Source organism: Sceloporus undulatus, chromosome 3, assembly GCF_019175285.1.
Source record: "Sceloporus undulatus isolate JIND9_A2432 ecotype Alabama chromosome 3, SceUnd_v1.1, whole genome shotgun sequence".
NCBI lineage: Eukaryota > Metazoa > Chordata > Lepidosauria > Squamata > Phrynosomatidae > Sceloporus > Sceloporus undulatus.
The window spans coordinates 62,485,139-62,498,756 of NC_056524.1; the positions used below are offsets into that span (position 1 = coordinate 62,485,139).

General features: G+C 40.1%; 1 protein-coding gene across 2 annotated transcripts in view; it reads right to left on the reverse strand.

Annotated features, from left to right (window-relative positions):
* LOC121925384 (amyloid beta precursor protein) overlaps nt 1-13,618 on the reverse strand; it is a 213,387-nt gene that overhangs the window by 88,850 nt on the left and 110,919 nt on the right. For both annotated transcript variants that reach the window (XM_042457470.1, XM_042457469.1), the window contains exons 4-5: nt 7,930-8,042; nt 2,621-2,814 (exon numbers count right to left, since the gene is read on the reverse strand). In XM_042457470.1, coding sequence (XP_042313404.1) covers nt 2,621-2,814; nt 7,930-8,042 — 307 coding nt within the window. The remainder of the gene's footprint in view (nt 1-2,620; nt 2,815-7,929; nt 8,043-13,618) is intronic.

Consider the following 13,618-nt stretch of genomic DNA (forward strand, 5'->3'; position numbering starts at 1 on the left):
AGAGGTAAGTATAGCAACACTAACTATGTGTAATTAACTTTGTAGCCTATGAAATTACCAAGAGTGGTCTATAAATGGATTAGACCAGTATCCCAAATAGTGAGAGGACTGTGTGTCTCCCAACTAAATCAACTTGTCTGAACTTCAAACCTCTTCTGAAAATGAGCACAGTATTTCACCTTTTTACTGGATGCCCTCCAAACATAAGAAAAAGCTTCCACTAACATCATACAAATAAGAAAGATGTTTTCTTCCCATCTCCTTCTAAGAATTTAAGTTCTGGGAAGTGACAATGAAACTCATCCTCTAAGCACCTTCCATGCTATTGCTATAAAAAATGAATACAGGCTTACAATTTCTCATCTCTTTCTTGCCTTGTTTGAGAGACTGTATATACCGTATTTTCCGGCATATAAGACGACTGGGTGTATAAGACGACCCCTGACTTTTCCAGTTAAAATATAGAGTTTGGGATGTACTCACTGTATAAGACTACCCCTCTTCCAATGCACACCAAATAAAATTTTTAAAAACATCAGATTTAATTTCAATATGTAATTTTAATTCAAATGCTTATGACATGCAGGTACTTAGCAGGAAACCTTATTGTATACAAAGCCTGCTTGGATTGATCAGCTCTCCTTGCCTGCCCAGCCCTCCCTGTCTCCAAGACTATCAGAGCGATAGCGCAAACATGTCTCTTTTTTTCCATACCCTGGGCATCCTGGATGCCTGCAGCTTGCTCCACCCTTCACTTACACCTCCCCGGTGAGGTGCCTCCTCACCTGGTCATCACGACCGTGTTAAGTCACTTCTTTCCACGTAATCCTGGTGAATGGATTTTCTGCTACCGTACTTGTACGATGCCACCCTTGCTGCTTTCATATGGTTGCCAGATAAGGCGGGGATATGGCCACAGCCATTTTTGAGCTCCCCCAACCATATGCGGCAACCGCAGATTCTCCACTCCAGCTCGGAAGTTTCAGCATCTGCCCTATAAGATGACACCCGGCATATAAGATGACCCCTGACTTTTGAGAAGATTTTCCTGGGTTAAAAAGTAGTCTTATACGCCAGAATATACAGTAAATGAAGGAGACTGAGGTATGTACAATAGCAGTTGATTACTCTTCTGTATTCTGTCAAACAAGATACAAGATTAGAATAGCTGTAACTAAGTGAACTAACTGGCCTAGCTGAATAAATGCCATGTGGCCAGAGAGCCTCCTGTTCTGTCTCTCTCCTCCCACAGCTAGCATTATATATATAAATTTTCTTCTCCCATCTCTCCTCCTTCTGCATGGCTGAAGATATGAAGCTTCAGTTTTCCACTAACATTACTGAGACACTCCAGGATCAAACACTACTTTCAACTTGGCTTGTCCAGACATGTTGTTGCTTTATTTTTTATTAATTTCTGACTTAAAGCAACCCCATCACAGAGTATTCTTGGCAGAATTTTTTTTGCGGTGGGGGGGGGGGGCTGTCCTTGCCTTCCTCTGAAGCTGAGAGTGTGTGACTTGCCCAAGGTAATTCACTGGGTTTCCATGGCAGAGCAGGGATTTGAACCCTGCTCTCCCAATGTCCAAGTCCAACAGTCATGCCACTACACGACTCTGGCTCTCTTGTTCAGACAAATCACATTTTGAACTAACAGCAGTTTGCCATATGTGGATAACAAATTGCAGGTACTTGAAAATGGAAGCAGATTCTTTTAAGCTGATAATGGTGAATGGAGAAAGGAAACATTCTGGGGGCTCATACACACAGCATAGTTTAAGGTCACATTTGAACTTGGTCACCCACCGCAGTTTTTCACAATTCCGCTTAATTTAATCCAAGATGCCGTTTTCACCATAATTCTTTTCAGTTGCTGTGAGTTGAATAGCTCTATTAATTTTCACACTCCCAGAGACGTTTCACAGACCATAGCTTGGGAGAAAATACTTTCATGTGCTACAAATCCCAGAAGCCATGATGGCAAGGGAATTCTAGGAACTGTGGTCCCAAAAATAATTTTTCTAAGCTCTGGGGTTGCCAGTGCTGGAATTCTAACACATTTTCTTCTTAATACCCTGCTCTAATGCAACTTCTCATTATCACTTACATCAGCACTACCCAAGTTGGGGGTCTCTGAATGAATATTGGTCCCTAAGCCATTGATAACTAGTTCCTGACAAGTTTACATGAAAGAAAGAAAGAAAGATAGATAGATAGAACATTATGTCCACTATAAAAGGCCATTTCTAGAATATTTCTACGTATTGGCAAAAATCCCCATAAACTTCAGCAGATGAATTTACCACATACTAGTCTTTTCAAATTACTCCTTGCTTCTCAGTTTGGAATTCAATTTCTTTCATCATGTTGGCTAGGCATGTAACTCATGAATGGTCACAAAAATAAAGAAAACAATGCACATATTTTTTTTTACTGATTATAATCACTGCAATAATTATAATGGGTTTTAATGCTTCAAGGTACATTAATACATCTGTGGAGACACCAGGGAAGAACATTTCACTTTTACCAATTTTACATCTTCCATAGAAGAAGATATCTGAAAATTAAAATTTCAGACATCCAGTGAACTGTTTGATGGGAGGTGTAGCAGTCTTACCTGCCATCTGCATAGTCTGCATCTGCACCGCCCCACCAAACATCAGAGTCATCTTCTTCGGCCTCAGCTGAATCAACATTGTCACTCTCATCTGCTACTGGGCAACAAACAAACTCCACACCACGAAACTTGTCAATTCCACAGGGGAGCAGCATACCGTAGTCATGTAGATTCATACCCTTTTCACTACAGGACTAAAAACACAGAGAAAAAAGTATTAATAAATACAGCTGCACAATCAGAAAACTATATGAAAGGATTTACAGCTGAGTGAATTGGAGATCTAAAATGTAGAGCAGCTAGGTAGGGGCACTGGAAGGATTTCTATAATGTGATAGCTTTATGTAGTGATATCACCTGAGAAAAATACACAACATAACCATATGGCTAATATGACGTCAAGTAGCACAACATGTGGTCTGTATTTAGATCTAATATTAAAGAATGATATATTGTTAAAAGTACAAGAGCACCTTCTTGCTGCCTTTCCTCACTAGGATTCTGCACAGTTTTAACATGAAATACAGAGCAATTTAAATGCCATCCAGATTTAAAGATTAAGGTTAATGTTAACCACAGCTTGGAAAAGTTATCATTTTGAACTACTTCCTAGCAGCCCCTGACCAGGATGATCAAAGGCCATGCAGAATAAGTCAATGTGTACTGGTTCTTAAGGTCAAACCTAAATGATATAATTTCTTTCAGAAACCAAACAGAAGAATGGCCTCCATGCCATTTTGCCTAGTAAAAATTCCCCACCTGTACAGTAGTTTTTCTTCCTTGGCCAATAATAGCTTCCCAAGAGGAGAGAGCAGTCCTCACTATGAAAATATCACCACAGTATATGCAGACTACTATTTGTTGTTAAATTAAAGATATATTGTTAAAGCTAAGTGTTTGCCCCAACTAGAATAGATCCAACAGGACTTCCACGTTTATTGATTAACAAGTCTCAAAAACAGAATTTTCTTGTTCCCAGAGAATTTGGAAACAGAACAAGATTTGTAAAACCTCTGTGTTGCATGGTGCACAATTCATATTATAAGCAAGGATCTGCTTTATGTAGTGTCAACAAATGGTCTCCAAACAGACATGAAAAGGGCTTCACCATCCAAACTTTTAGAAAATGTCTAACAGAACCAAAGTGGAGACAGGGCTCAAACATTCTGGTCAAGAACAGAGAGTAAATCAAAAGCTGAAGGAATTAATTCACAAAGATTATCACCAGACCAGATGAGAGAACAAAAGCAAATTAAAAAAAACCTGTTCATTACAAAAAATTAATTAAGATCATGAAAAAAAAAGTGTTTCTGTCATGACAAGTTAACTGATATATTTTTAATTGTCTGAAACCTACCATGAACAAATGCAGGGCAGAGCACACTAGAAAGTTCTCTGAACAACATGTAATTAAAATGTCTAGGCAACACAGGCACAAAAATGAAGGCAGTATTACAAAGGAACTAAAAAAAAAGATGTCAGAAAGAGGCAAGGACACACATCCAGATGGTGTGGAGAGAACTGACAGGACAAATAACTAGTACACTATACACTCACTTTTTCAGTAAGTAGCACAACAGGATAAACAAAATAAAATATGTGTGGGTGTACTATACAATGCATAACTTTTAGAATTTTTTACAAATGAGTGTTAGATGACCGAAGTCTGCATAGATTTGGATAAATTCATGGAAGACATGGATAGTAGCCACAGCTACACACATAAAAAAGACATCATCTCCTAATTTCTCCTTTTGTGTCATGTCTTTTAGATTGTAAGCCTGAGGGCAGGGAACCGTCTATTATCCCCTCTGTTGTAAACCGCTCGGATTCCCAGTGATTGGGCGGTATATAAATAAAACCTATTATTATTATTATTATTATTATTATTATTATTTAACAGTATCTTTCTGGTTACTAAACCTTATGAAATAAAAAGTAAAAGCATGTCTCTACTAGCTCCCATACCTCCTAGTCTCCCTGTAAATTTCCTTGTGGTATCAGATTAGCAGCAGTTGCTGAAAAGCAAATGTTGCGTCATGGACTGCCATTCTAAACTAGAAATGACTATGTTTTATTGGTCCAGTGTTTCAAAAAGTATTCCGAAATCTTGAGCAAAGATTTGGAGAACCACACACAATGGATACAACACACACACACACACACACACACACACACACACACGTGCACAGAGCTGCATGTGAACATATGTATATGTTATAATCATTAGAGGAAGCTCCAGTGTGAAAGGATTAGAGACTAACTTAATGGGAAATAATATAGGGGCGAAATAGACCGGTGGAAGGGGCAGCTTGAAGATGGATTGGGGCCATGGCAAACACATGCCACAGCCCCAATTCACTTTTTCCCTGGCCAAAAAAGAGCCACTCCTTTTTGGCCAGCAAAAAGCTGGCTTTTCTTGCCCTGCCACGGCCAGAAGCCAGCTTTAAGACATTCCAGTGGTGTGTGGCATATAAAAGCCACAACACTAGAGTTCCTTGAAGCTGTCCACATGTAAATGGCCAGGGTAGCTTTGGGATGTGTGCCGTATAAACGCCGTGCTCCAAAGCCACCCAGACAATTGTGCAAAAGGACCATCTGTTTTGGCCCATACTTTGAACATAATGTTTTCTAAGCATGTAGATGCGGCATTACAGATATAATCTTGAACTATAACTCAAGAGCACTTGGAAATTGACTTGACAGAGAACCCTCTAAAATATACAAATATGCCTTTAGGTATTCACTGAGAAAGAAAATAGATACATGTGAAAGGAATGAAAAACACGATGAAGAATGGTCTAGACATTTTTAGTTATTCTCTACATGATTTTTCTTTTCAGCATTTTCAATGGACACAATGAGACTAGCAACATCCACTAACAGTACAATGCTATGCATGTCTATGCATAATTAAGTCCCATTGTGTTCACTGGGGCTTGCTTTTTGGTAAGCGTGCCCAGGATTGCAGCCTACACAGTAAACAGGCACAAAGTAAGAGGGATGGGAAATAAATTTAAATCTGGGAACATCTTCTGAAGACCCTCATGATAACTGCAAATGTTTTGTCTTTATAACATATTAAAAATGGATGTTTATTTTGAAATGATTCTAGGCTACTTTATCATGGATGGAAAGGAATGAACAGCAGCAAATTTGTTAGAATCATCCTTTTTATTTTTAAAAGAAGTTGGCCACTAGAATCATCATCTCAAAGCAATGCACCGTTATTTGTTCCATTAGGTTTATAATGAGAAAGGTATCTACAATGTTCACTGAAACAATCCAATCACTCACTCAAAGAATACACCAAACCCAGTCTTTGTAATCATTCTTGTTCAATATCCTGATATTTCTTCTGTCCCTCTGAATGAATCTGAAGAATGCTAAGGTACTGCACTTAGGGCAGAAAAAATGAAATGCACAGATATAGAATGGGGGACACCTGGCTGAATGAAACTACATGTGAAAGGGATCTGGGAGTCCAAGTAGACCACAAGTTGAACATGAGTCAACAGTGTGATGCGGCAGCTAAAAAGGCCAATACAATTTTAGGCTGCATCAATAAAAGTATAGTGTCTAGATCAAGAGAAGTAATAGTGCCACTGTATTCTGCTCTGGTCAGGCCCCACCTGGAATATTGTGTCCAGTTCTGGGCATCACAATTCAAAAAGGACACTGAGAAACTGGAGCGTGTCCAGAGGAGGGCGACTAAAATGGTGAAAGGTCTGGAAACCTTGCCTTATGAGGAACAACTCAGGGAGCTGGGGATGTTTAGCCTGGAGAAGAGAAGGCTAAGAGGTGATATGATAGCCCTGTTTAAATATTTGAAAGGATGTCATATTGAGGAGGGAGCAGGCTTGTTTTCTGCTGCTCCAGAGAACAGGACCCGGAACAATGGATGCAAGCTACAGGAAAAGAGATTCCACCTCAACATTAGGAAGAATTTCCTGACAGTAAGGGCTGTTCGACAGTGGAACACACTCCCTTGGAGTGTAGTGGAGTCTCCTTCCTTGGAGGTCTTTAAGCAGAGGCTAGATGGCCATCTGCTGGGGATGCTTTGATTTGGATTTCCTGCATGGCAGGGGGTTGGACTGGATGGCCCATGCGGTCTCTTCCAATTCTATGATTCTATGATTCTACTTTAAGGTTCTAGATGGTTACACAGGTTTTTAAACTAATTTTTAAACTATTCAATCTCTTTAGTGAAGCACCTATGCAATTGGAGAAGGACAATCTGGATTGTATTGATTGCAGCTAGCACGGTTGAGATAATCCTGGCATTTGGAGTATTATAATAGATGACATTGTCATAAGGATGTGGCAATATTAATCAAGGGGCATTCAGATTTATTGAAAACCTTGTGCCTTAATTTGTTAGCAGTATGCAATCATTTATAACTGTGTGGCTCTGTTAGCCCTCTCATAGATCCTCCACTTTCCGACTATTGCTTCATCCTGTGCTATCACTATCAAGGATGGCATTGCTTATTATATTTCAAATTTATTTTAATATATCTTTATGAACCATGTGAGGTTCTGCAGGACTTTGAGGTCTGTCTTGCAGGTATTGATACCAGTATGTGACTCTGAACCTTGCTGTTCAGCAATTGTTCTAATCTGATAGCTGAAGCACAAGGATGCTTATCAGTGAGATCTCAGAAGAAATATATGAAAAAAATGAATAGATCTGGCTAATTTAATTCATACCTGGAAACTAAAAATGGTCTCTTCTACTTGAAGTGGTATATCTCAATAAAAAATTGTTTGAGAAATTTAGCTAATAAGCCTTAAAAATAATGACTATTCTTGTTGTAATTTATTTATTTGTGTACCTAAATATCAAGACATCTATCAATTTTACAATATTTTTTAAAAAAGTAATAAAGATCAAAATAGTGCACCTGTGCCTGCAGAAATACAAAGATTTATAAATGTAATCACATGATCCCTATTTCTTCCATGAGACTTTGTTCCACTACTTTTTCATCATAATGGGGAGCCCTGGTGGTGTAGTGGTTAAATGCCTGTACTGCAGCCATTCACTCAAAACCACAAGGTTGCGAGTTCAAGACCAGAAAAAGGGCCCAAGCTCGACTCAGGCTTGCATCCTTCCGAGGTCGCTAAAATGAGTACCCAGACTGTTGGGGGCAAATTAGCTTACTTGCTAATTAGCTTACTTGCTGTTCACCACTATGATCTTTGGAATAGCGGTATATAAATAAAACAAATTATAATTAATTATAATGTAAATATGAAAGTAAGTAAATTTGAAAGTAAGCTACTTAATGATATCAATGTTGCCATACCTCCTTAGCAGCTGTGTGCCAATGCAGGTGGGTTTCACATATATCCATTCTTTCTTGGTGAAGGAACTTGCATTTATCTGGCACCAGAAGAGCATCACTCACAAATTCTCCAACTGAAAGTAAAAACAAACAAACAGTGCAACATATTCATTTTATGATATTCTAAAACAGATGCTTTTTGGTGCAGTAGTTCATAAACAAACAACTTATTAAATGACATTAGAGACTTATATTAGAGAAGATTTCTTGTGTAACCAATCACACTATAATAAACAGTGATTTTTTAAAAAATAAACAAACAAACCCTGAATGAGTCAAATACATGGTATCACTTTTTAGAGTCTGATTTAAAAAAAAAAAAAGCATCTGAATGGCAATAATTACCTTGCTTCTACAATGTCACTATACATATTCATTTGTGGGTGATGGTGACCCAAAGGGCTAGTATGTTAGCATTTTATACAAAAGAAGCTAGTGTTTTGGGATATCAATTCCATCCCCACCCATTTGTACAACTGCCTTAATTGATAATGGATCTGATAACTCTATTTGAAAATGGTATGAATAAAGCTGTACTTGTGTAGTGGTTTGAACACTGGACTATGACCAGAAACCAGGGTTTGATTCCTAACTTAGTCATGAAACCCACTGGGTGACCTTGGGTGAGTCACACTGTCTCACACTGTTAAATCCCTCCTCTGAGCAAATCTTGCCAAGAAAACTTCATGATATGTTTGCCTCAGGGTCAACAGGTTTGAGTCAAAGTTTTGTTTTATGAAAAAAAATATTCTCATTCACAAAGCAGACACTGGCTCATGAAAGCAATCATTCCTTGAACACAATTCTCCTTCCATCCACAGAAACTATCACTGGGACTAAAATAGGAAACCTGACACTATTTTAGCTGTTGTTTTTATATTTACTTCTATCCTGACTTTTCCCAGACTGGGATTCAAAATGGCTCGTAACAATTAAAAAAGATATTGTTAAAAATCCCACAGGACATAAAAGTTAAAACAAGGTTAAACAGTCGAAAAATTAAAGCCATATCAAAACATACACAATTAAACACACATGCACACCAGCACAATTAGTAGCATCCAGCACATTGTGTAAAATGGGCCTAACCTAATCTCTGCAAAGGGAGTTCCAGAGCCTGGGGGCAGCCACTGAGAAGATCCTCTCCTATTTTTCCAACAGATATATCTGTAGGGGTGGCGGGACAGAGAGAAGAGCATCCCCAGCTGGTTCATAAGGGAGAATACGGTTCTTCAAACAACCTGGACCTGAGATATGCTGGACTTTAAAGGTCAAAGCCAGCACTTTGAATTCTGGCTGGAAACAAACTGGCAGCCAGTAGAACTGTTACAACAAGGGAGCTGTGTGACCCCTGTAGTTCAAGTTCATCTTTATTATGGTCACAGACCAGCAGAGGCAAAAAGGGAATATGGAATAAAAGAAGGCAATAATAAAAACAGGGTAAAAACCCGGTAAAATACAGGTTAAAAACAGTATACCGTCAACAGGATTCCAGACATTTGCTGTTGGGGATACAGAATAAAAAAAAAGTAATGGTAAAAACAAGGTAAACACAAGGTAAACAGTATTTTTTAAAAAAATCCAGTGTGGCATAAGATTAATACTAGCCTACTGAGGAAGTAATTGTGTGACAGATTTTAACTGCAGCTACACAGAATCTGGAAACATTACTGTATATATCATATCCGGACTGGTGTCTGAAACCAGCAAGGAAGTATAGAATTGATTGGTGTATCCTTGGTGTTTATACAACAGAGGTGAGATAAGGCTGAGGTAGATCTCTCTGTAGTACAATCGGCCCTCCTTATCCACGGAGTTTTTATCCACGGATTCAATATTTCAAAAAAGTATACATTCCAAAAAGCAAACATTGATTTTGCCATTTGATATAAGGGACACCAATTTGCTATGCTGTTATATTTAATGGGACTTGAGCATCCATGAATTTTGTTATCCATGGAGCATCCTGGAACCAAACCCCAGCAGATAACAACGTCCCACTGTATGATCACTGGAGTAATATGTGCTCTGTTGTTTCTGTTTGGCCAGAGTCATAAGGGCGGTTTGTCTGAGAAGGGGTTCTTCTTATATCAGCCTTCAAGAAGAGCTGAGGGGGCCATGGCATTGTGCCAAAGTAAAGGCTCTCCAGTGTTTAGGTACTGCGAGTTTTGCTAAATATGCCATAGGTGATGCCAAGTATCTGTCACTGACTGTAAAAGTTGGGGCGATTTCACCTGTTGTTTGATGGTTGCTTTGGCCTTTTAATATCCCATGCTGAGCAAAAGATCTGGAGAGAAACTCAGTGAAGGAATTTTAGTCATCACCATCTGTTTCCAGGTAGACTGGAATTCATTAGTCGGGGTAAGTAGTGCAGTGGGAAAGGATAGTCTGAGCCAGTAGCTGAATGTGTTCACCCACACTCTGGCCTCCATTTTCATAAAGCATGACTCCAGTCTCAGAATTGCATTAGAGACACACTTTAGACTAGAGCTTGGAATGCTGATTTTAGGAATTTGGATTGCACAAGTTCTAATTGTGCAGAGTTGGGGAGGGGTCCCAGTTGGGATCCATAAAGCAGTTATGCAATTGATTTGGCTTCAAAGAGTTCAAGTGGTGTTGGGATAGAATGGCCTCCTCTTGTCGTAAGAAAGTTGAGGATGGCTGCTGATCTCCTCTGTGCCTTACTGGCAGCACAGTGCTTTCCTACTACAGTGAACCCACGCCATATGCGGACTCATTATAGGTGGCTTCCAGCTTATGCGGAAGCCACCGGGAGAATGGCGCACACATACGGCTGCACAGTGAGCACAAGCCCCATTATATTTAATGGGGCTCAAGCATACAAGCATTTTGCCTTACGCGGGGTGGTGGTGTCCGGAATGGATCCCCTGCGTAAGGCAAGGGCGGACTCTACCAGTAATGTGAAAGATTACCCCCAGATATCTAAAGCAAGATACCTGTTCGATCTTGTGACCATCTATAATCCAGTTTCAGTTCTTGGGCCTTTTAGCAAATACCATGATTTTAGTTTTTTCGTAGTTAAGTTCTAGCTGATCCTATTTGCAATACTATGCAATAAGTCTTCTTGAAATTACTGTTGCATCATCCGCATAAAACAGAGCAGCAATATGCCTTCCCTCTAGCTTCAGAGGATGGAAATTTGTGTTGTCGAGATGACCCACCATATCACCGATGTAAAAGTTGAACAGGAGTGGAGCTAGAATGCAGCCTTGCTTGAAACCCTTTTCAGTGACAATGGCATTGGTGAGATGACCCTGAGGGTTGCATCTTACTTTGAGTGAGGTCCCTTCATGCAGCATACAAATTAGGTATAGTAATTCCCAATTATTTTTATAGCTTCTGAAAGTATTAATCTTCCCTTGGAGCCTTCCCCATTTTCAGCTGGTCTACAAGGTTCTTGATCTCTGCCTCAGACACCGGTGCCCACCTTGGGAGATTCTCTATGGCTCCATACAGACAGGCCAAAATAAAGCTGCTTCGGGGCACTTTGGAGGTATGCTGTTTAAATGATGCATGTGTCCTAAGAGTCCAGAAGCTGTGCCAAAGCTGTGCTCCAGTCCTTAGGACTGGATTGTGGCTTTGGTGCGGCTTCTGGGTTCTTAGGATGCATGCCACATTTAAACAGCATACCTCCAAATGACAAAAGCAGCTTTATTTTGGCCTGTCTTATGGAGCCTATATTTTGGCTTCCAGGTCTATTTTCAATGTAAGTGTCCTTAAAAAGTACTTGGAGTGTTCCTCCCAGATGCCTGGGGATGTGACAATCCACTTAGTAGTAGTAGTAGTAGTGAATATAATAATAATAATAATACATAATAATTATTTTATTTCCCACCTCTCCCAGGTGGATTGAGGGGGGATTACAACCCAACAATAACAATAAGATACAAGAATAAAACATATATGTTTTTTGTGGGTTTTTCGGCTATGTGGCCATTGTTCCAGAAAATTTTTCCTGACGTTCGCCAGCATTTGTGGCTGGCATCTTCAGAGAAGCTTTGCCTGGAAAAAGGTGGGTATATAATACTGTGTGTGAGCCTGGAATGCAGGAGTGATTTGCATGTGTATTGTTCTGTGCTGATGGCCGGCCCAGGCTGGGAGTCAATGCAAGAGGTTGATGTCTGCTAATGGTGGATCATTTCTGCTGGGAAAGCCCTGACTCTGAATGGTTTCCATTGCATTTGCTCAGTCCTATTTTGCTATTCCTCAGGACGGTAGCCAAATTTTGTTCACTTTAAGGGTTCTTCTTCCGGTTGAAATTGTCCGGATGTTGGGGATCAATGGCTTTGGCCATTGAAATGGCTCCACACCCAGGATGGCTGGCCATAAACGTCTCGACTTACAATAAAACATATAATTTTCAAGCATTAAAACGTTAAAAAACAGTACAGTCAAACAATTATATTTCTGACCTGATTAAAAGATGATGTCTTTATAGAGATTGGGTAATAGGCTTGCTGGAAGAGATCCGTCTTAACTGCCCTCTTGAAACCCTCCAAGAATTTTCTCAGAAGAAGAGCGTTCTTCCAGAGTTGTTCTATATGTTTTAGAAGCCACTGAAGTAAAGATTCTTTGAGAAGTTGAAACCAGTCTGGTTGGATGTACTTCCAACAGATTTCCCCACGACGTTCTGAGAGTGCGGGGTGTGATTACAGGGAGAGGCGTTCCTTTAAGTAACTCAGGCCGAGCCATGTAAGGCTTTATAGGTGATAACAACACCATGTATTGTGCCCGGAAGCTAATAGGTAGTCAATGAAGATCTTTCAAGTTAGATGTTATATGGTCAAATTTAAAGAACTAGTGACCAATTCTGACTGCCGCTTCCGAACTTGGTACAAGGGTAGCCCCATGTAGAGTGCATTACAGAAAACCAGGCGGGAGAAATTACCCGTGCATGTACCACTGCTTCAAGGTCTTCTTTTGGTCCAGGTAGGAGCCGTTGGTGTATCAACCAAAGCTGGTACCAAGCACTCCTGGCTGTCACATCTACTTGAGAGATGACAATTGTAGCGATGAGTCCCGGAGTACTCCCAAACTGCCAACTTCATCCTTTAGGGGAAGTTTGACACCTCCAGGACAGGTTGACTAATTTCCTTCCCAAGACCTAGGAACCTTTGCTAGTACCTCCGTTTTTCTGGATTCAACCTGAGTTGTTTTCACTCTCCAGCCCCTTACTGACCCTAGACAGGCGTCCAGAGGAAAGATGCCGTCCGTAGTCACCTGCAGCAGTTGGAGACATGAGAAATATAATCTGGGTGTCATCAGTGTACTGATAACACCGCACTCCATGTCTCCGGATGATTCTCCCAGCGGCTTCATGTAAATGTTTAAATAGCAAGGGGGATAGAATGGCGCCCGAGGGACGCCAGATGTCAGCTCCTCTCTAAAGGACCAACTATCCCCAGCCTCACCATCTGGATCTGCCTGAGAGGTAGGAACGGAACCACTGAACCACTTTAGCTCATGCATTTATATTGGGGAGCTTGATGTAATATGTCAGAATACTGAGTTGTTGGTTTTGACTGCCTGAATAAGTTTGCTCAATTATTTTTTCATGGCTTTCTTCTTGTAGGCCAACAGTTTTTCTACCTCTCTTGTAAACATTTATTATCAGCAGAGTGCAGTGGTT